The sequence below is a fragment of the Fukomys damarensis genome, unplaced genomic scaffold (assembly GCF_012274545.1).
Source record: "Fukomys damarensis isolate Sample0158 unplaced genomic scaffold, DMR_v1.0_HiC HiC_scaffold_11, whole genome shotgun sequence".
Lineage (NCBI taxonomy): Eukaryota > Metazoa > Chordata > Mammalia > Rodentia > Bathyergidae > Fukomys > Fukomys damarensis.
In genome coordinates this window covers 48,581,075-48,607,128 of record NW_022900923.1, presented here as the reverse complement: position 1 = coordinate 48,607,128, position 26,054 = coordinate 48,581,075, and the positions used below count along the sequence as shown (strand labels likewise).

Sequence of the window (26,054 nt, the reverse complement as noted above, 5' to 3'; positions counted from 1 at the left end):
AACAGGCCGTCTCAGGCCGGGGATTTAGCTCAGTGGTGCTACCACCTGCCTCATAAGCACAAGGTCCCGAGTTTGATCCCTGCTACCACAAGGAAAACAACAACAACAAAAAACCAGGCTATTTCTTGCCATGCTGGCATACACCCATAATTCTAATACTTGGGAGGCTGATGCACAAGGATCTTGGCAAGTTCGAGGTCAGCCTGAGCTGTACAGTGAGTTCAAGACCAGCCTGGATTATAAAGCAAGACCCTGTTTCAAAAAATCACAAAAACAGGGCTGGGATTTAGCTCAGCCACCACCTGCCTGCCTCAAAAATGCAAGGTCCCTGGTACAAAAAAAAAAAAAAAAGTGAAAAAATCAGAAAAACAAAACAAAACTACCAAAAAACCCCAGGCCATTTCCATGTATATCAAAGAAGACACTGCACATGATGGTGCAAGAAACACTTCCCAGTCATTTTCAGTAAGAAAAATTCCCTCTGCAGCAAGTCTGGAAATTTTTCAATCTATTCATAAGGTAACTCACAGCTGGAGTGTTTGTTTTCAACTATATAAACAGAAAATATCAGCCAGTTGTAGTGGCACATGCCTGTAATCCCAGCATTTGGGAGGCTGATGCAGGAGGATTGCTGCAAGTTCTAGGCCAGCATGAGATACATAGTAAGAGACCTTGTCTCAAAAAACCAAAAGCTGGGGATTTAGCTCAGTGGCACTGTGCCTGGGTCCTCAGTTCAACTCCCAGTACCAAAAAAAAAAAAAAAAAAAATCACTTAAAAACAATACTTTTTATCCTGCCCAAATGATGAAATACTAATGTCTCAGAGAATATAACGAAACATCAACAACTTACAGATAAACATTTTAATTGGTTAAATATATTACTTTCAAGATTCTTTTGAAATTGCATTTGTACTGTATTAGTCAACAGCCAAAGGCAATAAAAAAAGTTTAAAACCAAGAATGTTCTGACATTAACACGTGACAGGTACTGCTATGTAAAGTAACACACACTGCTCCCAAGAATAATACGTTTTGAAGATAATTCACCTTAAATGTGCAAGGACAAATCTCTAATCAAAGGCTGGAAGAAATATATATTAGTGCCTGCTTTTTAAAAGTTTATTTTACATTTTAAATACAGTACTTTTCTCATTAAAAATAAGCCAGGAAGTGCCTAACTCCAAGGTTTCTATAACATGTGTGAGAGTTGTGGGACAGGCTAACAAGTATTCTGGATGTAACAGTGTGGACACGAAGACTACTTCTCAATCAAAATTTAAATTTAAACACAAATTAAGCACTGTTTAGGAGGAAAATAATCCAGTTTTTGAACAACCAAAAGAGAACAAAGTTGGATACATATAAAACCAGGTGTTAAACAAACAGAAATGCAGCACACAACAAACTCAAAACAGCTGGTATGTAGTGAACTATACCGTAGCTAATCACGGAATCCCTCCTGTAAAAAGTATTTTATGATTTCAAATTTTAAAAATCTAAGTCTTTCAGTACAACATATAACAATGACACTAAGTGTTGTCATTTTCTATCTATACCACCCTCCCTTCTGAAAAGAAGAATCTCTAGACTTATCACTTACACAAATTTGAGGCAATTAATCCATATTTGTTTTCGGCAAGAAAAAGATGTATAACTCTTCCCATGACTAAATACATAATACAGATTAAAGCTATAGAATGTAAGCATGAGTATAAGCATTTCCAATTTTAATAACTCCAACTGGAATCATGTAGGGTCTATGCCTTAGGGACAAATGAAAAGAAAATGGGCTGTCTCCGGCAGTGATTTCCACATCAGTGTAATGCTGGTCCCCAAACACTAAATTATCTTTAAATGACTTTATACATTTTATCTCAGTAGCTGTCAGTTTGAGTTTACAAAATCCCAAGCTATATGCTTTGTGCATAAAAGTTTCATTTGAGATGCTCTATAAAGCCAAATCAAAACAAAAATTAACTGATTTTGTTTTACTACTGATGATGCGAACACCGAATGAAGAACAAAGGCCTGAAAGCTTGTGGAAACTGGTGAAGAAGGGTGTCCGGGGTGTTCTCTGTACTCTGACACTTCAGTTGTCTACTGGGCCTGAATATTCTAAGTTTATCTCAGAAAATAATTTTCTACAGTATAACTCTGAATTAAACAAACAGGTGAACTCAAAATAAAAATTATCTGTGTCATTCAGAGAAGATCAAACAGAGGCAATTTCTGTTTCTACTAAAATCTGAGGTCTTGAGTTTCTAAATTGTAATAATGGTGACCTTCAATCAAAGCCAGCTGCCTCTGATGTTGACTGTTCACACAAGTACTTCAAATTAGAGGGCACTGTATCTATAGGCCCCAACAAAACACATGGAGCAGGCAGCAGCGGACTAACCATCAGCCAAGTGGGTCAATGCTGGCATGTTTTGTTTTAGGGACTTTGAATACTTAACACACAGCTCATGTAGTTTTAGCATTCACTAGTGCCTCTGCTGGTCAGCACCCAAGGGCTAGATGAGTCTGAGAAATCCTTCTTAACCCCAAAATATTAATGCTAAAGAGTTTCAAGGAAATCCTGATTCCAACAAGAGTTCACAAACCACCAGACCAAAATCTTTCAGATAAACACTGACTCCAATGCTCCACAAAAGTCAAGAGAAACTAAACACCATCCTCTGCCCAACCCTAGATTCCAGACATGGTAACAACTTTATCTAGTATAATAAACTCTGTAGTAGACTGATTTGGATCTCCACAAAGAGTAAGAGTTGTCAAACTTGAGGAGGTAGACTCCTCTCCCTGGGTATTGGTGGCTGCCAGCATATACTTCCTCGTGACAGTCCCGTCGATACACAGGCACAATCTCATCCAACAGAGGTTTGTTGGCATTCTTTTTGGTTTTCTCTTCACAAGCGTTTTCTGAGAGAAAGAATACAGACAAGTCAAAGAACAGATCCAGAAAAAACACCTTTGCATTGAACAATTAAATCCCACCCTTCCTTTAACAAATGAGCTTGCTAGGAATTCTCCTGAACCATTCTATTACTTACTGCATGCAAGCATGTATCACACATTCATTCAACCACACCTGAGCAACTGCTGTGTATCAAGTAGTTCTGAGCCCAGGGAACTAACTCAGTGGTGAACGTCTGATGGTGGCAGCAGTCAGCCCCTACTCTTCTCTGACTTATCACTGTTCCTATTATTGGTCCCCATTTTCCCCCTTCTGTACCCACTGAATTCCTAATTCTTCCCAATAGGAGGTAACTTGTTCATTTGAGTAAGACCAAGCAAAACATTGCTCTGATCTCCTCTTCTACAACACGAGTCTCCCCTCCCCTCCTCTTCCCTATTTTAGGAATGAGAAAAGGTAGTTTATGATGCCTATTACTTTCTGTATATCTTAAATATGAAAACATAAAAAAAATTTTTTTTAAACTTTTCGAGACAGGGTTTTGCTACACATTTCAGGCTGCCTTTGAACCCACTTTGTAGCCCAGGCTGGTCTCGAACTCACAGTGATCCTCCTGCCTCATCCTCCCTAATGCTGGGATTGCAGGTGTACGCCACCACACCCGGCCTAAGAGTAAAATTTTTATAAACACAGTAAAGAGGCCTTCAGATACTCCCTACAGATACAACTGTTTCTAGTAGGCCTATTAAACCCAGAGATGATCCAAGTGGCAAAAAAATTAGCTCTGATCACAGGCTGCCCAAATGAATAGTTTCCTGAACTATGATGATATGAGCTTAGGAAAGAAAATACCTCTAAAACCTACAGGAATGAGAAATTTATGCCAGCTAAAGTCTCAGTTTAATGTATTAAACATGAACTGCCTCAAGTAAAATAGGAGAAGGAAATATTCCACATAGAAAATAAATGACTCAGGTTTATAACATCTCTGACTGAGTTTCAGGGACATGAGTTAAGTGGGTGATGCTTATCAATGAACACTATCATGAACTCAAAGCAAAGAAAGTTTCAGAGGCTCTCACACCTAAACAAAGTGAAGGGAGTAAGAGTAACTACAACGTGGCATCCTGCATTGTATCCTGGAACATAGGTAAAAACTAAAGAAACCTAAATACAGACTTTGGACAATAATAATTTTCAGAGCTGGGCGTGGGCGCACACCTGTAATCCCAGCACTCAGTAGGCTGAGGCAGGAGGATCACTGTGAGTTCGAGACCAGCCTGGGCTACACAGTGAGTTCCAGGTCAGTCTCACTACATAGTGAGACCCTGTCTCAAAACACCAAAATTAATTAATTAATTAATTAATTTTCAATATTGACAAATGTTAAGACAAATGTACCATAATATATGATAAATTAACAGGGAAAACTCTTTGTACCATCTTTAACTTTTCTACAATTGTAAAATTATTCTAAGAAGTTTATTTTTTAAAAAAGTAGACGACACTCTATAAAGTAGGCCCAAATCAGATTGCTTTACAGTAGTAACACCTACAATTAAACCTCGTTCGTGTATAAATGAGAAAAACAGAGTCAACCAAATAGTACATTACTGCCTATAGCCATCAACACATTCCTACCAGCTTGACCCGTATAAGTATGACTGTCCCATCAAGCGGCTTCCAACAACCAACAGAACTAACATGTGCCTAACAGAACAACCATGCAGGTACCACCAGCAGTTCAGAGCCACCAAGTAGCCAGATATATGAATTATGGCCCTGTCACAAACATGTTAATTCAAGATCCAATTTTACTCAATAAAGATTACTGGAGTAGATGAGCACTGCACCTTTTATCAGTTTAAACAAAGACTTAGGACCTCCAAACAAAGTGGAGACTCTCAACAGGAGAATGGGTCACATCCATGCTTTTTTGTGGGGGGGGGGAATCGAACTCAGGACCTTGCTCTTGCAAGGCAGGCGGCAAAACCAATGAATTAAATCCCCAGCCCCCATCCATACTTTTTGAGAGAAAACAAAATGGTGAAATGCTAAGGCAACCAACCAATGGACAAAAGCCTATACTCTGGCTTGGCATGGTAGTGTACATCTGTAATCCTGGCATTCTGAGAGACTGAGGCAGAAGGATCTAAGTTTGAGCCCAACTTAGGCAATTTAATGACTTAGCAAGATTCTATCTCAAAATAATAAAAAAGGACTAAGGATACAGCTCAGTGTCAAGGCCCTGGGTTCAAGCTCCAATACCATAAAAACAAAACAAAACCAAAAAACTCTGGACTTTCCTAGCTGAAACTAAGCCACAGGGATGCCCCATAAAATGCACATTATCCAGAGTAGCCTCCTAGGGCAGAAGAACAAATGCCCCAAACTTATGAACAAGATTTGGGAGCTACAACTTCTGTTAAGATAGTTACATTCACTCCTTAGAGGAACAATGCTTGGAAGCAACCAGCTTGCTCTGTTCCTGTTAACAGAGGTTTAAGTGATTAGCTTTAGTTGCAAGTCATTAGAATTAGGAATGGCATAATGGTGGGTCATGTCATTTTTCCTGGGAGGGGCATAGGACATTAGAGTTAAGGTCAAGGCATTAAGGTTCTCACCTTTAAAAACCCACCTCAACCATTTTTGTAGCACCTTACCAGTACCAATAACCCAAAAAATGTCATCAGCTGAGGGCTGGACTAGGGAGTAGGATGCAACCTTCTTTAAGAAGATCTCCTGCAGGCAAGGCAGGAGTGATATACTACCTCAACTGACCTCTGAACAGAGCATTTTTTGTACATTTGATTTTTTGTGGGGGTATGTTTTCCCCCAGTACTGAGGACTGAACCCAGAGCTATATCACCAACCCTTTTTTAATTTTTATTTTGAGACAGAGTTTTGTTAAGTTGTCCAGGCTGACCTCAAACTTGTGATCCTCCTGCCTCAGCCTCCTCAGTAGCTGAAACAGGTGTGTGTTGCTGTGCCTGTTATTTGTTTTTTGTTTTGTGGTACTGGGGATGGAACTTTTTGCATATCCAAAAGCATAAGTTCTACCATTAAACTAACACTCCTAGCCTAGAAAGTCTTGTACACTATTTACAAAGCTCTTTATAAGTAACTCCCCACACAGAATACGTTGCTGAATGGCACCTGGCCAGCCATTTGACTGAGGGCCCCCTCACCTCTTTCTTTTTTTCTTTCACTTTTCTATTTTTCCTTTTCTGTTGGTAGAATTTGTAGGCAATGTTTGTCCTTGCTGATAGTACTTAGGAGTAAAAATTGCTGTTAACAAAATGCCATGTAACACAAGGCAGTGCATGCTTCTGAATTTATCAGCTTAAATGTGGACCTGTCAAGAAGGTCTTCCCATCTCCTTCTGGGTAAGAGTGAGCATGGAATTGTACTGGAGGTTCTGGGACACTGACAGTTCATAAAGATAATGGGACAGTATGAAAACTGTCTCTGAAGTTGAAAAACTGACTGATTAGCATTAAATATTAAGGCGGGCATGGTGGCACTCAGAAAGCTCAAGCAGGAGGCTGAGGAGTTCAAGACCAGCCTAGACTATACATCATGACTCTATCTCTAAACAAATAAATATTCAACATTAAACTGAATTTTTACACTTGAGGAAAATGATTATGGTGTGCCTGCTGTATGTGTTTCCATACATGACCCAGGGGCCCCAGACTGGCATGCTGTGGTAATACAATGCAACACCTGCCAACCTCCAGAGCTGAATTAACTTTTATTCCCATTCATGCATTTTCAAGAACAGCTCTTTAGCTGGGCGTGGTGGTGCATGCCCGTAATTCCACCACTTGAGAGGTGAACGCAGGAGGATCCCTATGAGTTTGAGGTCAGCCTGGCTACATAATGAGTTCACTGCCAGCCTGCATTACATAGAGAGACCCTGTCTCAAAAAAACAAAAAGGAAAAAGTATCTCTCTTTAAATTTACACTAGCCCCTTGCCAGGATTTAGCTCAGTGGTTCGGCCGCCTGCCACACAAGCACAAGGACCCAAGTTCGATCCCTGGTACCAAAAAAAAAAAATTTACCCTAGCCCTATTCAAGAACAAGCACTGTAATCAAGTCATCTAAAAGGCCACTTAGTCCCAAGGAATAAGACATGGTGCTTCCCTATTCTGGGACTAGACCCTCCTCCTTCCACACTACTTCCTAGTGAGTGCTTATCAGACATGGACACAAACCCCAAATCCTCACTTTTGTCACCCACAGAATCAAGGAACATTTTCTCACTAAGCAACACATTTTATAACCTACTTCCTAGACAAAATAGTTCAGACTCTTCTTAAAAACACCTGATTTTGACATTTATATAAAAATTAAACTAGGGAGGCATAACCGAACATTTTTAGATAGGATGTTCTAGTGAGTTTTTGAATTTACATTAAAGTTTTAGAATAATGACCTAAAAAACTATTATCAGTAGGAGCTGAGGATGTAGCTAGCAGCACAGCACCTGCCAGGCAAGACAAGGCCCTGAGTTCGATTCCTGGAACAAAATTTAAAAGAACAACTATTATCAGAAACATAAATTTAAGTAAAGTACAGGGTTGACAGAAATTCTCACTTGTGCCTTTAAAAATTTTTAAAGCAGGGCATGGCAGTGTGTCCCTATAGTCCCAGCTATTCAGAAGGCTGAGACAGGAGGACTGCTTCAGCCCAGGAGTTTAAGACCAGCCTAGGCAATACAGTGAGCCTGTGTCAACAAAACAATTTTTTCCAGAATGATCCTACATAGCTGACCTTTCAATATGTAAGGTTGGAAGTAGAACAATATTCTGAAAGCAGTAAACAGAATAGGTGTGGTCCCACACACCTGTAATTCTAGCACTAAGGAAGTACATAGTAACTTCATAAATTACAAGACTTTCTCTCAAAAAACCAAAAATGAAAACCAAAACCAAAAGTCAACCAATCAGTGACAAAAAAAGAAGGCAGTGAAATAGTAAACTGCCAAACAGACCCTGATCCCCTAAGGTGGTTGGCCACACTCAGCCTTTTCAGCCAAAGTTGCTATCATGATTCATATCTTCAAGTCCTTTCAAAGCCTCATGTACTCTAGGTGGAGCTTTTGGGAGGTGACTAGATCATGGGTGTGTGATACTGATAAGTTCACAACAGGGTGCAATGTTGGGAGGTGAAATCTGGTGGAAAAAGGTGGGTCACTGTGGGCATGCAGTGGAAGATCGTAGTTCCTTTCTTCCTTCCTTGAGCTCTGACTTCTTCCTGCCTGTCTTGCCACAGACTGTTTCTTCTCTGCCAAATCCATCTGCAATGCCTCCCTGACTTGGAGCCAGATGACAATTGACTGAAACCCCTACAAACTGTTAACTAATGTAAGACTCTCCTTTAACTTGCAGGTGTTAGATATTTTGCTCCAGCAACAAGAGGGTAACTAAGACAGGTGCCTAATGAAAAGACTGTTCCCTGCCCATGAAGTGTGAATCAGGGAATGTATAGCTGGCTGACATCTGAACTGTGTACCATTTTTGTCAACATATAACCCAAAAGCTCCTGAACATAAACCAATGGCTCTACCTTCTTCCTCCTCATCGTCATCACTGGACTCGCTGACATGCACACTGACAGCAGTGTTTGGAGAATCTGTCCATTCAAAGTACACCCCAAACCCAATGTCATAATTGTCTGTGGCAAATTCCCAAAACAGGTAAGATCCTTCTTCATGGGTGGGGACTCGAACAGTGACCACTTCTCCTCGGCCCACTGTAATCACAGAATCTGCATCCTGTCGAATCTTCTCTTTAAAGTCTTTGATCTGCGGACGAGTCCACATGGATGGAGCTGCAATTACTGGAAGAGATTCTAAAGGCAAACAGAAATTACAAAAGTTAAAGAGAAGAAGCCTCCACCCTGGAGTCAACAACATTTGCATAAGCCACCTGCCCAGTGCATTCAGGCAAAAATCTCTACTGAGTCATACCACCATCCCTGACCACTGTCACTGAAATGTGCCACTCTTCCCTCTTCACTCCTACTCTTGCTTCAGCTCTCTTAGTTCAAGTGTCCCCTTCCTCACGAAAGCTTTGACTTCTCTGAGGTAACACTCCACACGTTACATGATCTCACACTATAATTACATGTCCCCTCTCTCCATCATACTACTTAATACAGCAACAACTTCATCTTATGTGCACTACTCTTCTATATTCCCTGTGCTAAGAAAACCTTCAAGCAAATGCTGAATCAATGAATGAACTGCCCATGGAAAGCCAGCAGAGCTTTGGAAATGCTTAGTTATTGGGGCAACATGATACTTCAGTGTCAAAAAGTATATTGTGGGCCAGGCGTGGTGGCGCATGCCTGTAATCCCAGCACTCAGGAGGCTGAGGCAGGAGGATCACTGTGAGTTCGAGACCAGCCTGAGCTACAAAGTAAGTTCCAGGTCAGTCTCAACTACATAGTGAGACCCTGTCTCAAAAAGCCAAAACAAAACAAAACAAAAAGTATACCGTGAAGGTATATTAGGTAGCCAGCCTCCAGGATGGGCCCATAAATCCTCATGTTTGGCTCTTCACAACACCCAGCCTGGCTTAGAATATGGTGGAAATTGCTAAAGATCACTTCTAAAGTCAGGGGCTATAAACACTGCCATTTTTGCCTTATTCTCTTTGGACAATGTGTTTTCAGGGATGCCAGCCACTATGTGTTGAGACTTACACAGTCCCATGGAGAGGCACCAACTTGAGAGCCAGGTGACAGAACCACTTTGAAAGTAAGTCCTGTAGTCCCAATCAAACTTTCATATGATCACAGCCCCAGCCAACATCTGGACTTCAGCCTCATGACAGATCCTAGCCAGCATCATTCAGCTTAGCTGTTCTGAACTCCTGACCAACAGAAACTGGGTTACATAAAAAATGTTTATTATTCTTTTAAATTGCTAAATTGAGTGCAATGTTATACAGTATTAAATACAGTAGTACCTCAATTCACAAACTGAATTCTGCATGGTTCTGGTCACAAACCAATTTGGTCAAGAGCTAAATCAAATTCAATGGCTGGGTTCAATCTTATGGGGAAATCTGATTTGGTTCTCATCCAATTCGGTTTGGGACCACAATCACGGTAAGAATTAAGTTCGTGAACCAAGGTACCACTGTAAATGATTAAGAGAGAAAGAAAGAGATAAAAGATACTTTTTGTCAGCCAGGCATGGTGGCATACACCTGTAATCCCAGCACTCGGGAGGCTGACACAGGAGGATCGCTGAAAGTTTGAGACCAGCCTGGGCTACATAGTGAGTTCCAAGTCAGTCTCAACTACATAGTGAGACCCTGTCTCAAAAAAACCCAAAAAAAGATATTTTTTGTCATAAGAGTGCCCAAAAGACTCAGATTTGTTCTTCTACACTATTCTAAGGGTCACCACAGCATCGGATTCAAACTCAAAAAAGTAAAAAAGTGTCCTCACTCTCAAATATGTAATTGCTCTCACAAGCTAGTCACAAAAGCTCCTGACATTTGCTTTTCATGGGGTCTGAACTGTAACATTTGAAAGACTGAACACATATGCCAAGTCACACCTTTTGGTCCATTCTCCAGGACTTCTTCTGCAGCTTCTGGCTCAAGTTCTTTTTCAGAGTTGTCGGTGTGGGTTTTAGCCTGTCCGTTAACTGACATCATATCACTTGGGACAGTTGCATTCACTTTTGATGAAGCGGACAAAGAAGCTCCAGCCACTGCTACATCCTGTTGTTTCTGCAATGCTGCCTATAAGTCAAGAAGTAAAGACACACTGACCAGGAAGGCTAACATAACAAATGAGACACTTGCCTTGGAGTGCATTCTGACCCCATGCTTTTGTCCTACCAAAGCTTTCTGCTCCAAGAATTACTAATAAATATTGATCAGTTTTTACTGTATTTATAATGAATACCATTATTAGTTAAAATGATAAAAATTAATGTGGACAAAAAAAACTAACTGAAGCTGGGATGGTGATGACACCAATAAACCCAGCACTTTAGGAGGCTGAAGCAGGCGGCAAACAAGTTTGAGCACTAGCCAGAGAAACAAGGAGGAGGAAGACGGAGGGGTGAGGGTTGGAAGAGGAGGAAGAAGGAAGAAAAAGAAGCTGGGGATGTAGCCAATGTGAAAGCCCTGGGCTCAATCCAACAACAACAACACGAGATCATTCCCGTGATCTGAGAATCACTAGGAAAACTAACCAGGAAAAAGTACAGTAGATAGAAATAATCAGAATTTATGGCAAAATCTGAATAGAATAACATGTTTTCTTAAAGTTAATGGAAGAAAGTTTTCTTGATAAAATTCAATTGCATAAAACTTGAATTAGGAAAATTACGAAACTTTGTATCAACAAACAGTCACAGAAAAAAAATTCACAAAACAGAAGCTATAATTGGTAAAACTTGACACAGACCCTTATCAATAAATCATAGATGAAAGATATAGCTCAGTGGTAAAATTCAATTACATTTTAAAAATTCAATTGCATAAAATTTGATCTAGGAAAATTATAGAAACTTTGTATAAACAAAGGATCACAGAAAAAAACATTCACAAAACAGAAGCTATAACTGGTCAAATCTGACACAGACCCTACAAGTAATCAATAAATCATAGGTGAAGGACTGGGGCCATCGCTCAGCAGTAAAGCACATGCCTAGTGTGTATGAGGCCCTGGGTCCAATCCTCAGCACTGCGGAAAAAAAAAAAAAATCTTATACAGACAAAAATATAATTAGAATTAAATTTAATTTATTTTTGTGGTGCCATGATAGAACCCAGGATTTCATATTAGCCTAAATGGTGATGTCACTGAGCTAAACCCCTAGGCCACAACTGAATTTAAAACTACAGTGGAACTTCAAGTTACTACCAGCCTAGCTGGGCAGGGCAGTGCACATCTGTCATCTCAGTACTCAGAAAGCTGAGGCAGGAGGATCACCATGGGTTCAAGGCCAGCCTGGAATATACAGTGAATTCAAGGCCAGCCTGAACTATACAGTGAGACCCTGTCTAAAAAAGAAAAAGTTTAAACCGGCCTGACATACATATGAACAACTTGAGTTAATTAGGTTAATGAACCTGATTCTGCCTCTTGTTATCGACAGCTCATACCCCGGTAAACATACAGATCTCAGCTGTACTGACTTACAATCAACTTGAGTTACAACCAGCCCTTGGGAATGGATCGAGTTCATTAAGTCAAAGGTCCACTGTATTAATTATGTTTAAAAAATTGATATAAGAACTAAATAGGCTTATAAAACACAGCTGACACTGTATAAAACCAGGATTAAAATGTGTATATAAGCGGGGTGTAGCATGTATTCAGGCTGGGTATGGTGGCACACACCTGTAGTCCAGTCCCAGCTAAGCCAAGAGAATTGAAGTTTTGAGTCTTACTTGGGCAACTTAGTCACTCAGTAAGACTGTCTCAACATAAAAAAATTTAAAAACAGCTGGGGATGTAGCTAAATGGTATAACACCCCTGGGGCTAAATCCCCTAGTACCACCACCACCACCGCCAAAAACACAAACAAACAAAATCACAAATATTAAATCAAAATGGTGTCTGAGTCAAATGGAACAGTAAAACTACCTTTAACCCAAGGGACTAGTATTTTGGGACTTTCCTCTTTTAAATTAAAATAAATAGACATTAATACTACTTAAAATGCAAAAAAAAAAGCACCTAAACTGAATAACCTCTGGAAGAACTTTGAATTATACATATAGAAACGTGCACAAATCATACAGCTTGATCAATTTTCACAAATCGAACACATATCCATGTAACCAACACCCAGTACCACTTTCCAGACACCTCCTTTCCCCCCAAATGTAACAGTCTGACTTAGAATACAGACAGGCCTTACTGTGTTCCAATTTTATATAAATTGATGTATGCATAAGATACGCTTTTTATATCTGCATTTCACTCAACATTTATTTTTGTTACAATTCATCTGTAGGATCACAAGCAATTGTACTTGTTTGCACTGCTCTAACATACTCTGCAGTGAAAATGTAAAATTTATCCATTTTACCACTGATGAGTACATAGGCATGTAATTTTTTCAACTGAAACACTAAGTCACATATGCTCACTGTTGTTTTTCTTAAAAAAAAAAAGACATTTAAAAAGAGTGAAACTGTTGGCGCATCTTATAACACACAGTTTAAAGATGATGCATTTTGGTGACTATGAATAGGTTTCATAAGATACATCATTTACAAGCCAATTACTTAAAGGAAGAGCAACAGGATAATAACATAAGGGCTAGATTTTAAATAATTTTCTTGTTAGTTTTACAGAAAGAGTACCAACTACCAGGAAAAAGTACATAAAACTAATACAAGTGAGTATGCTCAGAACATTGAATGATAGGAAAGGGGAAAAAAAACAAAAACAAAAAAACATTTTTGCTGATGATCAATGCAGCTCAAATGGTTCCTCTCCACAAACCCTTTCCTGAAATTATAGCAGAATGAACAAAATCTCTTCTCTGGGATCCCACTGCCATTAATATGTATCTATTACACAAAACAGACTATAATTATTCATTTAAATACTCTCTTTTCTATACTTTGGGAAGTTTAAAAAAACACAGACAGGTATAAGAACAATACGACAAACACCCAATTCACGCACCACCAAATCAATCCCAATTTATATCCCCAAATTAATAAGTGCTCCCATTTTGTAATATTGCTCAAGTTTATAAAAAGTTTGTAATACTACTCAAGTTTATAAAAATTAGTATTTATAGGGGTGAAGGTCCCTTTGTTTCATACCCTCGTGCAAAATTCATTGGAAACTGTTACAAAACTTAGGTTGCAATGAACGAAAACCTGTCTCTAAGGCTGAATTCCTGGGTTGTCTACTATACCTATTCCCAGACTAAACCAACAGACTATTGTTTTATGAAGCAAAACATTTATTAGTACATTTTAGATATACATAATAACATTTATCATAGGGAATTTGTACCTGTCCATGATACATCTTGCTTCTTTTTTCCCATTTCCCCTCCCCTGCCTTCCCTTCAACTCCTCTTCCCCTCCTTATTTATAAAAGCTTTGTTTCCATTTTTTCCTTCTTTTTGTTTCTTGTCCCTTCTTTCCTCTCTCCCTACCCCCTTGTTCCCCTTCTCATTTGAACATTTTCTTCCCATTTCCCAATATCTATAATTCATTTTGGTCCTTATTTCTACTTTTGGTTTCTCACACCAGAGAAACAATGTGGTATTTAACATAATGTGTCCGAGTTATTTCACTTGAGTATGGTCTCAAGGTCCATCGATTTAGCTAGAAATGTCTCAAGCCTTATTCTCCTTTATGGCCTAGTACTTCACTGTATAAAAAAACCACACTGGGCCGGGGATTTAGCTCAGTGGTTCTGCCACCTGCTCCATAGGTGCAAGAACCCGGGTTCAATCCCTGGTACCAAAACAAAACAAAACAAAAAAACCCAACACATTTTCTTTATACATTAATCAGCTGATGGGTATCTGGGCTGCTTCCAAGATGTAGTTATTACAAACTGTGCCAACATAAACATGGGTGTGCATTTATCATTGTGATATGATGCTTTTAATTATTTCAAGATGATACCAAGAAGGGGAATAGCTGGGTCAAATGGAACTTCTAGCTTTAGTTTTTTGAGCAATCTCCACAATGATTGCACCAATCTATATTCCCACCAGGGTTCCTTTTCCCCCACAGCCCCTCAGCATTTGTTATTGATTGATTTCTTGATAACAGCCATAGTTTCTGGAGATGGAATCTCAGTGTTGTTTTAACTTGCATCTATCAAAAGACTAGTGACACTGAATCTTTAAAAATATATTTATTTGCCATTTCTACTTTGTTTGAAAAGTGCATTTATTTCAGATGCCTATTTTTGGACTGGGTCTTTAAATTTGGGGGGGGGCTCTGATTTTTTGAGTTCTTTATATATTCTACACATTAGTCCTGTGTCTGAGGAACAACAAAAATATCTTCCCACAGTGACAACCGAAGGATTTAATATATTCAGTTTGATCATTCCAATCTCAATTGTGACTTTCCAATACCACTTCAAAGATCTTGAATTTGCCCTATTAGACTGATTTTCTCCTCATTAAGTGATAACCTATGAAGACAATTTATACAAGCTATACTAGTGAAAAATTATCTCGATGACTATTAAAAACAAAAAAGGGAAGTAGTATACTGACGTAGAAACAGGCTATACAAGACACAAAAGAATCCCTCAAAAGATCTTGAATGAACTCTGGTTTGGTGTTCTTTCCCTCCTCTTGTGGATTATACAAAAGATGCAGAGCTTCTAACTTCTCATTGATATATCTTCAAGGAATTTAAAGATCTCAGGGAAAATAACACAGATTACTTCACATAACAAGAACTGTAACACTTCTGCACTCCAATTTTTTGATAGGTGATAACTATTTTGCAAGTGAAAACGAATCACTTGGCACATCTAAATTTAAGGAAGTATTTCTTGTCTCCACAGATGTAAAAAACATGTAAAATCACTACCTTCTCTGTGTACAAAACAGGCTCACAGACCAGATTCCTAGTCCCACATTCTTTCACCTAAGTCACCTTTCCTTACCTTGAAGCAAAACACAGTATTTAGTGGTAGAAGTTGGACATGAATGTGCTGTTATAAGAAATAGCTTATGGCCTAAGGTGAGGAGAGTTCTCCCTCAAAGCTGCCCAGCCCACTGACAATGCTTTGCCTGAAGGGTGTCTCTGAACTAAAGCTACCCTGGTCCTCACGGTTCTAGTACTGCTAACATCTGCCTAAGAGATCACCTAGAAGTTATTTTATACGTTCAAAGCTAACTAATACAAAATTCATTGGTAATTGTTTACAAAAATGGGTTCCAATGAAACGAAAAACCCTCTCTAAGGCTGAATTCTGGGGTTGTCTATCATACCTGTTGCTGTGCAAGTTGGACTTGATACAACTGCTGCATATACTGCTGATAGTGCTGCTCTTGCAACTGGCGGATGAGAATCTGCTGCTGTTCGTAGTTCCCTGGATACTGTTGGGCTGCATACTGCTGGAACTGCACGGCAGTCTGGGAGTTTAAAGCTGCCATTATCTGCTGCCTAAAAACATTAAAAAATATAAACTAGTCTGACTACAGGAGATTGTTCATGACAAAATTAAATGTCCTCATTATTTTATAGTATGTAACTGTTAAAAAGACTAAACTAATAATGTATACCAATCAGCATGTGTCCCAAGCCTAGAAGAAAGATTTAGGAAAATAAACCTGACCTCTAATTGTTTTTGTTTTTGCTTTTGAGACAGGGTCTCACTATGTAGCCCAGGCTGGTCTTGAACCACCCCCCAATCCAGTACTAGGAATTGAACTCAGGATCTTACACTTGTCAGGCAAGCGCAGTGCCACTGAGCTAAATCCCCGGCCCTGGTTGGTCTTGAACTTCTGATCCTACTGCCTCAGCCTCTAAGGTGCTGGGATTACAGGTATGTATCACTATATCCAGATGGCTTTTAATGTTTTACTTTTTCAAGGAAAATTTGGGATGAAAAGTAATAAGCACATCATCATCACTATCATCATAACTACTAAAGCACATATATGTACTAACCCAATTGGGTCTCACAACAATCATATGAGGTTGTTCAGTAAGTTGCCCAAGATTCTAGTGCAGGTAGATGCCAGAGCCAGGATTCAAATCTAGACGGTCTGGCTCACAGACTACTAATTCATCATCACGCTGTAAAATGATGGATTGTCATCTGTAGCAGAGACGAGGTGTTTAATTATTGGCTATGGCTCCCCAACCTAAATACATGAAAAACAGGAAGAGGCAGAACAGCTTAAAGATATTAAGGTGGCCCTGGAAAGGTTAAATAAAGCCTGCGAAAATGTGAGAGTTGCGGCATTTAATTGAAAGCTCCCTTTATTAAAGGGGAAACACTGAAAATAGTATCTGGGCAGGTGTGGTCCAGAAGCAACAATTTCTATGCACTACTACAATTCATTCATATTAAAACCTCATGCGGTGGGCCAGGGATTTAGATCAGTGGTCCTGCTGCCTGCCTCGCAAGCACAAGGGCCCAAATTCAATCCCCAGTACCCCCCCAAACCAACCCAAACAAAACAAAAACTTCATGCTTCATAACTTAACTACGTGATCACTTAAGAAAGATCTCAAAGCCATCTATTAAGAAAAAAAATTTGCAGATAAACAGATGACAAAGCAAATGCTCAGATTCACAAATGGAACATGACCCTGGGCCTAGCTAGGGTGCCCCACCTTAAAAACAGGGCAGTGTTCATAGCCTCTCTTCAAAGCAGAATAAGGACTTCCATTTAAGGCTAGCTTCTGTTGCCTGGTTTAACCTATATACCACACCATCCTAGAACTCCAGGCCTTCTTTCCGCAAGTACCGAGTGGGTCTTAATCACTTCCTCTTTGCACCTACAGCTCCCTTTTGAAGAATAAATCCTTTCTAAGATAATTATTCTCATGGCCCTTACTGAGTAAGCAACAGTTTCAGCCTCCAAAGCCTGTATTAGGGCTTAGGGATGGGCACTTGATACAGACTGCACCAACTAAATTCTCTGTCTTCAGAATTTTTAACTGGGTCTCAGATTTATGCCTGCCTCTATCAGATGCATGGAAAAATAATTACAAAAAAATCCAAGCTGAGATATGTTTGCATACGTCAAAGCAGAATGGCACTTTGCAGATATCAGGAAGAACACAGCCGAGACCTAAGCTAGGAAGGAAAGACAAGAGGTCATGTAGATGTAGAGATAGAGCAACCGAGAAACCCAGGTCCTGCTTCTAGTCCCTGGGTTTTACACATTAATGCCAAAAACTTTCAACACATTCCTCTTTGATAACAGATCACTGATAAAAATAAAAAGTAGTTAATAGTCATCTAACTCCCAGTCATACAAATCACAGAAATATCCTAAGGCACACAAGGATAAAAACTCAGGTATTATCAGTGTAGAGTAGCTCATTTCTCATTTTCAAATGTAATCCATACAACAAGCTTACTTTTGCTGCTCCAGCCGAAGTCTCTCTTCTTCTATTCGTCTCCTCTCTTCTTCCTCCTGCTTAATCCTTTCCTCCTCTTCTCGCCTACGTTTCTCTTCCTCCTTTAGCAGACGTTCTCTTTCTTCTTCTTCCCTTCGCTTTCGCTCTTCTTCCTCCTTCCTACAAGGTAAAGAACAGAGAAAGAACTCTACACAGCGACTCTTATTTAAAAATCATTTCCATTTCCCAGTGAAAATTAACAATCATTTTAGAGAACAATGTGGCAATCTCTACCAGAGTTTGAAACACAGCTGGGCACCGAGGCTCTCATCTGTAATCCCAGAACTCAGTGGGCTGGAGCAGGAGGATTGGGAGAGTTCGAGACCAGTCTGAGCTACAGCAAGAAGTTGTGTCAAAGAACTGAACTATTATACACTTCACTAGTAGAAACTTATCATATGGAGTCAATCTCACAATGTACAAGATCACATCAAGAATAACTACTGAGGGCTGGGGATTTAGCTCAGTGGTGCCACCATCTGCCTTGCAAGTGCAAAGTCCTGAGTACTGTTAGGGGTGGAGACGTGGCTCAGTGGTAAAGTGCTTTCCTCACATGCATGAGGCGCCACACACACACATCTAACAGTATATGCTGAGACAGAGACTGCCCATCTTACACTATATCTTTGAGGGTTGGCAGAGGGCTGGAAAGTACTCAGGAAAGGTGTATAAAAATGCAAATCTACCTAAAATGCTATGTAGTTGTTAAAAAGGGACAGAACTACATGATCTAGTATGTAAAGGCTGATGTATTTGATGAAACACAGGAAAATACACAGAAAAAGGTCTGGAAGGATATACTCTAAATTTGTCAGTTATTTATGAAAAGAAGAGCAAAAATAAAAGAAGATGGGAAGGAAAAATTTCAGTGTATGCTTTGTATTTTGCCAGAAATGGGGAAATCATTTATACTGTTTATATAAACTACTTCTGAAATTTAAAAAATTTAAAGTTTCTAATTTCAAAAAAAAGAACAACTAGGGGCTAGGGATTTAGCTCAGTGGCACTGTGCTTGCCTCGCAAATCCAAGGTCCTGAGTTCGATCCTGAGTACCAAAAGTAAAAACAACAACTGTACTTCTAAGTATTGCCTTTATCTAGTTCTTGCCCGTCCCAAATAGCCCCTTTCCAAAGAAAACAGATTCCCTCACACTAGGAGCTGACACCTTATGGGGGTCTAAGCCCAGTGTGGAGAGCAGGGTGTGGAAAACTGAGCACTCTCCCAGAAGACACCACTTCTAGGTCCCACCAAGAAAAATGTCTGCGTGACTCCCCTGCCCTCGAGGCCTCTGAGGGACTAACATATTGGTGCCACTGGCAAGGCTCAAAATACAACAACAGTGTGACCAATCTTAACATGTCACAGCAGCACAGAGCTAGAAGCTCTACAAGCCAGAGCTTAGGTTCCAGGATATGACACTTTTTTTTTTTGTACCGGGGGTTGAATTCAGGTCCTTTTGCTTGCGAGTCTGGAGGCAGAACCACTGAGCTAAATCCCCGGGCCTATAAGAAAGTCTTAAAAGCCTTAAAGGAGTTCTACATAGAGCTTATATGATGACAGAAATACAGGAAGGCCATTATATATATGTCCAAATATACATAAGTCCAAAGATATTATAGCGTACTTCATGGACCCAACAGTACCACACAAGAACTATAGCACATAAGTCCAAGTGTATTCCATTCTTCTAAGAATCAAATTTTTTCCTCTGGATTTAAAAAGTTACTTTGGATAAATATCTTCTGAAAATATAATTAAGTTGCTTACCATCCTTTTAAACAGGAGTAAGCTTTAAGCCAGTGCTCTGTCCTTGATTCAGGTTAGAACTACAAGCACAAAAACTGTATTGTAACATTTATCTTCATTTGTAAAAGCCTCTGGCTAGCAGGCACGCTTTTATAATTCCTGCATCTATTTTCTGTAGTTTCTACCTTCTTCCTCACTCTCAGGCTATTTTCTTTTCTTTTGTTTTTCTTTTTTTGGTACCAGGGATCAAAGTTGGGACCTTGCACTTACAAAGCAGGCAGTGGAACCACTGAGCTAAATCCTGGGCCCTGTAAACCATAATCTTAATTCACAACCACAACAGGGAATCTTTAAAAGGTAAACAGCACATTCAGTAGCTCCTGCCCAACACCCTGAAAGTAATTAACAAGGAGAGAAAACGTGTGTGTCAGTAAGGCACTACCTTGAAGCACAAGTGAAAGCCATGGATTAGGGATAATCCAGAAGCTAAAGGCTGACAGCACAAAGGGCAGGTCAGACCAGCGGACAAGTAAGAGGGAGTCCAAGTTAAAGTGGAGCCTGCTCAGAAACAGTGTGAACAGAATGAATACAGTGAATGAACACTGCAGCAGTGGAAGGGAGGTTCCTCCTAAAGGGACAGTCAAAGCAGCAGCTCCTCCTCCCCTTAAACTTGTAATGCAAACACCTGCCCACCTCAGGAAGTCTGAACAATTGCCCTAAGAAGTAAGGATTAAATGTAAAATACAATCCAGACAGACACTCTGCATAAAACATCAAAAATACTCCTTGGGACCAGGGATGTAGCTCAGCAGCACTGCACCTGACTGGCAAGCACTAGGTCCTGAGTTCAACCCCCCACACTGAGGGAAAAAAAGTACTCTTTGCCCCCAAACATCACCTTTTTTTCTCTTGCTCTTCCTTCTCTATTTTGTGGGATGCAATATACGTTGAAAAGAGATGGCAACATCTATTTAAGAGCTTGACAAACTGTACCATGGCATCCTCTTTAGACATGCTTCCCAGGGCTGCCCACTCTTTCCTGTAAGGAGCAATAAGAAAAGTTATCTCTTCTTATTAACAGGATGAGAACTTCATTATTTATAAACCTAAATACAAACAATCCTCAATTACAACCAAAGAGAAAAAAAAGACTCCAATATAAACCAAAGACTCACAATTCCAAGTTTCTTTTTTCCCTGAGAAAGTTCTTCTCTATATATTTCAAACTGGTCTTGAACTCACTATGTAGCCCAGGCTGACCCTGAACTTGTGGCAATCCTGCCTCAGCCAAGGGCTGAGATTACAGGTGTGCACAACCATACCCAGCTCAAGTTTCAAGAGACATACACTAAGTTAAGATTATGTCCCACACAATCCAAAATTTAACTCCATCACTAGTAATTCCCATATAGCAAAAAGGTACTAATATTGTTTTCCTTACATCATATTTTATCTTTAACTGAACAACATATTCAATATATTCTCTTCTGGCACAATTCTCCATGTTTAATAAGGGAATCCATTTCAATAAGGGAATTACATATTTGAAATGGTTGTTTTTAATATTTTTAGGAGAATCAAATGATACTGTATTTCTTGGTGGCACATGCCTATAATCCTAGCACTCAGGAGGCTGAGGCAAGAGAAGGAAGGACTGCCGTGAGTTAGAAGCCAGCCTGGGCTATACAGTGAGTTCAAGACCAGCCTGAAATGCACAGTGAGACCCAGTCTCAAAACAAAACAAAAGTAAACTAAACTGTTTTTGTTCTATGTTCATAATCAAATGAGTAAATAAATATTCTCCCTGCAATATTTAGCCACCGGTGTCTCTTCAAGCCAAAACCAGATAAATCTGTGAAGACTCCAGAAGCAAGCAAGAAATAATGTTCCAGTTCTTAGACCCAGGAATGGTGACACACACACCTATAACCCCAAGAATTTGTGTTGCTGAAGCAAGAAGATTGCCAGGGCCAGAGATTTAGCTGAGTTGTGCCTCTGCGTGCCTTAAAAGCACAAGGTCCTGAATTCAATCCCTGGTAACAAAAAACAAAGACTGCCATGAGGCCAGCATGGGCTACACAATGAGTTCAAACTGAGGCTGAACTACACAGTGAGACCCTCTCTCAAAAAAAAAAAGTAAATAAAGCCAGGCGAGGTGGTGCACACTTTTAACCTCAGCACTTGGGAAGCTGAAACAGGAGGATTGCTGTGAGTTCGAGACCAGCGTAGGCTATTTGGTGAGTTTCAGGTCAGTCTCAACTACAAAGTGAGACCCTGTCTCAAAAAAAAAAAAAAAAGTAAATAAAAATTTCAGTTCTTATTCTAAGCTAAGGAGCCAGCTATTTACATTGTGCCCTTTCTCAACAATGATACCTTTGTTTGCTACACAACAAAATGTTACCTTCTGTCATTTCCCAACACATCAAAGAATCCAACCTCAGGACAAGTGTCTGGATTATATGGACCCATAAGAACTTGCTTATGCAATGCCACAAGCTTTAACTTTTCTTCGTAAGTTGGATGAAAGGCTTTGCCATCTTTTTCTATAAAAGAAATACAAAGAAAACAATTAGCACTGGCAAAATACATAATTTTCAGCATTCTACATTGAAGCTTTGGTATAAGGCATGTCACAAATTGCCTTTAAGGACAGAAATGCTACCATAGTGAGACTGCTAATTCTTTTATTTTTTTTTTTTTGAGACCGGGTCTCCCTATGTGTAGTCCAGGGTGGCCTTGAATTCACAGCAATCTTCCTGCCTCAGCCTCCCAAGGGATTACGTGCCACTATACCTTGGTGAGATTGCTATTACAACTGCTAATTTTCTATTTTTTGAGACAAAAAAGTCTTTCTATGTAGCCCAAATTCTCCTTACATTCACTGTGATCCTACTGCCTTTCACTCTACTAAGTGCTGGGATTACAGGCACATACCACCACATCCAACTTTATTAAACTTTAATAGTCAAAGCCTAACTCAGAAATCAATAAAGTCTTTTTTAATACAATGAAGTCTTTTTTAAACTGTGCCAACTACCAATACTCATGTTAAGGACACCATGGAGAAGCCAGGCTTGATGGTGCTTGTCTGTAACCCTAGCACTCTGGGAGGCTAAGGCAAGAAGATCACAACTTTGAGCCTAGTCCAGGGAATTTAGACCTTATCTCAAAAAAGAAAAGAAAAACCCATCTGTCAAGCTGCAGCAGTCAGTCACACATAGCACAAGTGTACCACCTGACACCTTCTACACATAAGACAAATATGTACAACAATCATCTTTAACTAAAAAAATGTTTTTTACTATTTGAGCTGAGCAGGGAAGCGCACACCTGTAATCCCAGCACTCAAGAGACTAAGTAAGGCAGGAGGATCCCTGTGAGTTTGAGGCCAGCCAGGACTACACGGGGTGATTCTCTCAAAAAGCAAAACAAGCCAAGGATTTAGCTCAGTGGTGCCGCAGTCTACCTCACAAGCTCACGGTTCCAAGTTTGATCCCCAGTACCCCCCGCAAAACAGCAAAACAAATACTTTTATGTTAGTCACTTCTAATACAAGCATGTATAACATGTATGAAAGGCTATTTTGTCAGTTTCCCATTTAAATGTGCCTGAAAAGTTTTTTTCAATAATAACGAACTCATGACAAAACTATGGCACTAACTTGATTTATTTAATAAAAATAAAAACAACCAAAAAATCTGTGGATCTTGCATCCATCTCTGCCAATGAGCAAACATTATCACTAAATTATGAAGCACTAAAAGCAGAACTTCTTTAGGGCCAGGAGTTTAGCTCAGTGGCATCAAACCTGCCTCACAAGTGCAAGGTCCTGATCTGGAAAAAAAAAAAAAAAAAAAAAAAAAAAAGTAGAAATACCCTAAGTGCTCAGAATGGAATTATCACAGTTCCAAGTCTCCCAACATTCTGACTACAAAATCTAACTCTTAGAAGGTTACTTCAGTAGATGATGAACATTACATAAAATGTTTTTAATATTCGTTTAACTCAATTTAATATTTTTAATTCAATTTAATAATACTCATTGAGCCCCTACACACAAATCACTATGGTAGACAGATGGAAATTCCCTACCCTCATGGAGTTACAAAATACTGAGCTCAATTAAAGACCTATAACTTGGCGCCGGGGATTTAGTAGCTCAGCGGTTCGGTGGCCTGCCTTGCAAGAGCAAGGACCCGAGTTCAATCCCCGGTACCAAAAACAAAAAAAATTTAAAAAGACCTATAACTTGGCAATTCAGTAAATGTGTCTGGGTGCATATTTAAGGCATATATATCATGATACATAATATAGCAAACAAGTTATCGCAAAATTATATTGAAATAAAGATTTTAGTTTTACTTCTTACCTAGAAAAAAAAGGTAATGATGTAGATTTATTCCAATTCCTTGGGTTAAGCCAATACTGTTAAATTCTAATGCAGTATACAGTAAAAAATAAAATGGTTTAGTGTTTATAAAATAAACCTTTTATTATCTTTGACATAAAAATCACAAACCTAAAACTGCTCTTTATTTCATTCTCTTCCCAATGAAATCTCTCTAAAATACAACCTAGAAAACATAACTGTTCACTATTACTTTAAATTTTTTAAAGGAAAATCTATTCAACAATAATGACACATTTAAATCATGCTAGTACACTGAACAGATTACACAGCTATTAAGTGACAAGTCCTTTTACAAGGCAAACTATAAAGCATTTCAGAGATCATACTTATAACACATTAGTTAAAATAAGATGAAAAATTACTATGTTTACAAGTATGTAAAAATGCTTGCAATGTGACCAGAGATCCAAAGAGAATGTAGAAAAATACAATTTTTAAAATTTGGTGAGCCAGGTGTGGTGGTGTACGCCTGTAATCCCAGCACTCGGGAGGCTGAGGCAGGAGGATCACTGTGAGTTCAAGACCAGACTGGGCTACATAATGAGTTTCAGGTCAGTTTCAACTACATTGTGAGACACTGTCTCAAAAAACAAACAAACAAAAAAAAAAATAAAATAAAATTTGGGTGATTAGGGTCGGGAATGTAGCTTAGAGGCACAGCGCAAGGCCCTGGGTTCAATTTTCAGAACCATAAAAGAAAAGTGAAAAAAATTTTGGGTGAGTGGATACACCTATAGATCCTTCTTTAAAAAAAAAAAAAAACTACACCAAGATTTTTCTTACAAAATTCGTTAGCTAGAACTTTGTATTCTAAGATGATGGTCATCAAAATATGTAAGGCAATGGTGGCTACTATCCACACTTACATTACCAAAATGCTTCTTTACCGTTTTAAAAGTGCCCACACTAATCTTCACCACCCACTTTAACTTTGTATATATTAATCACTAAAAATGTTCTTATGATAATTAGGTCACAGGTAATTATCAGGAAAACATAACCCAAAACAACTTACTCCCCACTTCTACCAAATGACGACTTGAAAAACAACTGTAACTTCAGATTTTATTAATTTTAGTTTTTACTTAATTTGATTGCTTGATGATTGATTTGACTGACTGCAGGAGTGGGGATTTAATCCAGGGACTTAACACTAAACTACATCCACAGCCCTTTTTTTTTAACTTTGAGACAGAGTCTTACAAAACTGCCCAGGCTAGGCTCAAACTTGTGACTCCTGCTTCAGCCTCCCAGAGGGCAAGGATTACAAGTATATTACCATACCCGGCATGACTTTAGATTTTAGTTAAAAGATTATAATCCAGGAGGTTTTTTTTAATAAAAAAGCATAAATTTATTTCATTTTAATGTTGACCCTTATAAAAGGAAATATTCTGCTGGGTGTGGTAGCACATGCCTGCAATCCCGGAACTCTGGGATGCTAAGGGAAGAATCACAAATTCAAGCTCAGCCTGGGAATTTTGAGACCCTCTCTCAAAATTAAAACTTTTATAAAAAGGGTTGGGGATGTAACTCAATGTGAAGGCCTTCAATCCCCAGTATCACAGTAAATAAACAAACATAATTAATAAAACTATGCTGTTGGTAGCCGGGCATGGTGGCGCACACCTGTAATCCCAGCATTCAGGAGGAGACTGAGGCAGGAGGATCGCTGTGAGTACAAGACCAGCCTGGGCTACATAGTGAGTTCCAGGTCAGTCTCAACTACAATAGTGAGACCCTGTTTCAAAAAACAAAATAACAAACAAACAAAAAAATATGCAGTTGGTAATTCGAGAAAAAAGGTTATAGTGAACCTGAGAAATAGCGGGGGTAGTGTTTTTACCTTTTTTTTTTTTTTTT

General features: G+C 39.2%; 1 protein-coding gene across 1 annotated transcript in view; it reads right to left on the bottom strand.

The window, feature by feature from the left end:
* Positions 1-964: 964 nt before the first annotated feature.
* The window catches only part of Acbd3 (acyl-CoA binding domain containing 3), a 60,738-nt gene continuing 35,648 nt past the window's right edge, over positions 965-26,054 (bottom strand). Inside the window, exons 4-10 of the mRNA XM_010613236.2 lie at positions 22,182-22,323; positions 20,679-20,819; positions 17,996-18,154; positions 15,889-16,063; positions 10,497-10,683; positions 8,492-8,776; positions 965-2,924 (exon numbers count right to left, since the gene is read on the bottom strand). Coding sequence (XP_010611538.1) covers positions 2,716-2,924; positions 8,492-8,776; positions 10,497-10,683; positions 15,889-16,063; positions 17,996-18,154; positions 20,679-20,819; positions 22,182-22,323 — 1,298 coding nt within the window. The 3' untranslated portion in view covers positions 965-2,715. The remainder of the gene's footprint in view (positions 2,925-8,491; positions 8,777-10,496; positions 10,684-15,888; positions 16,064-17,995; positions 18,155-20,678; positions 20,820-22,181; positions 22,324-26,054) is intronic.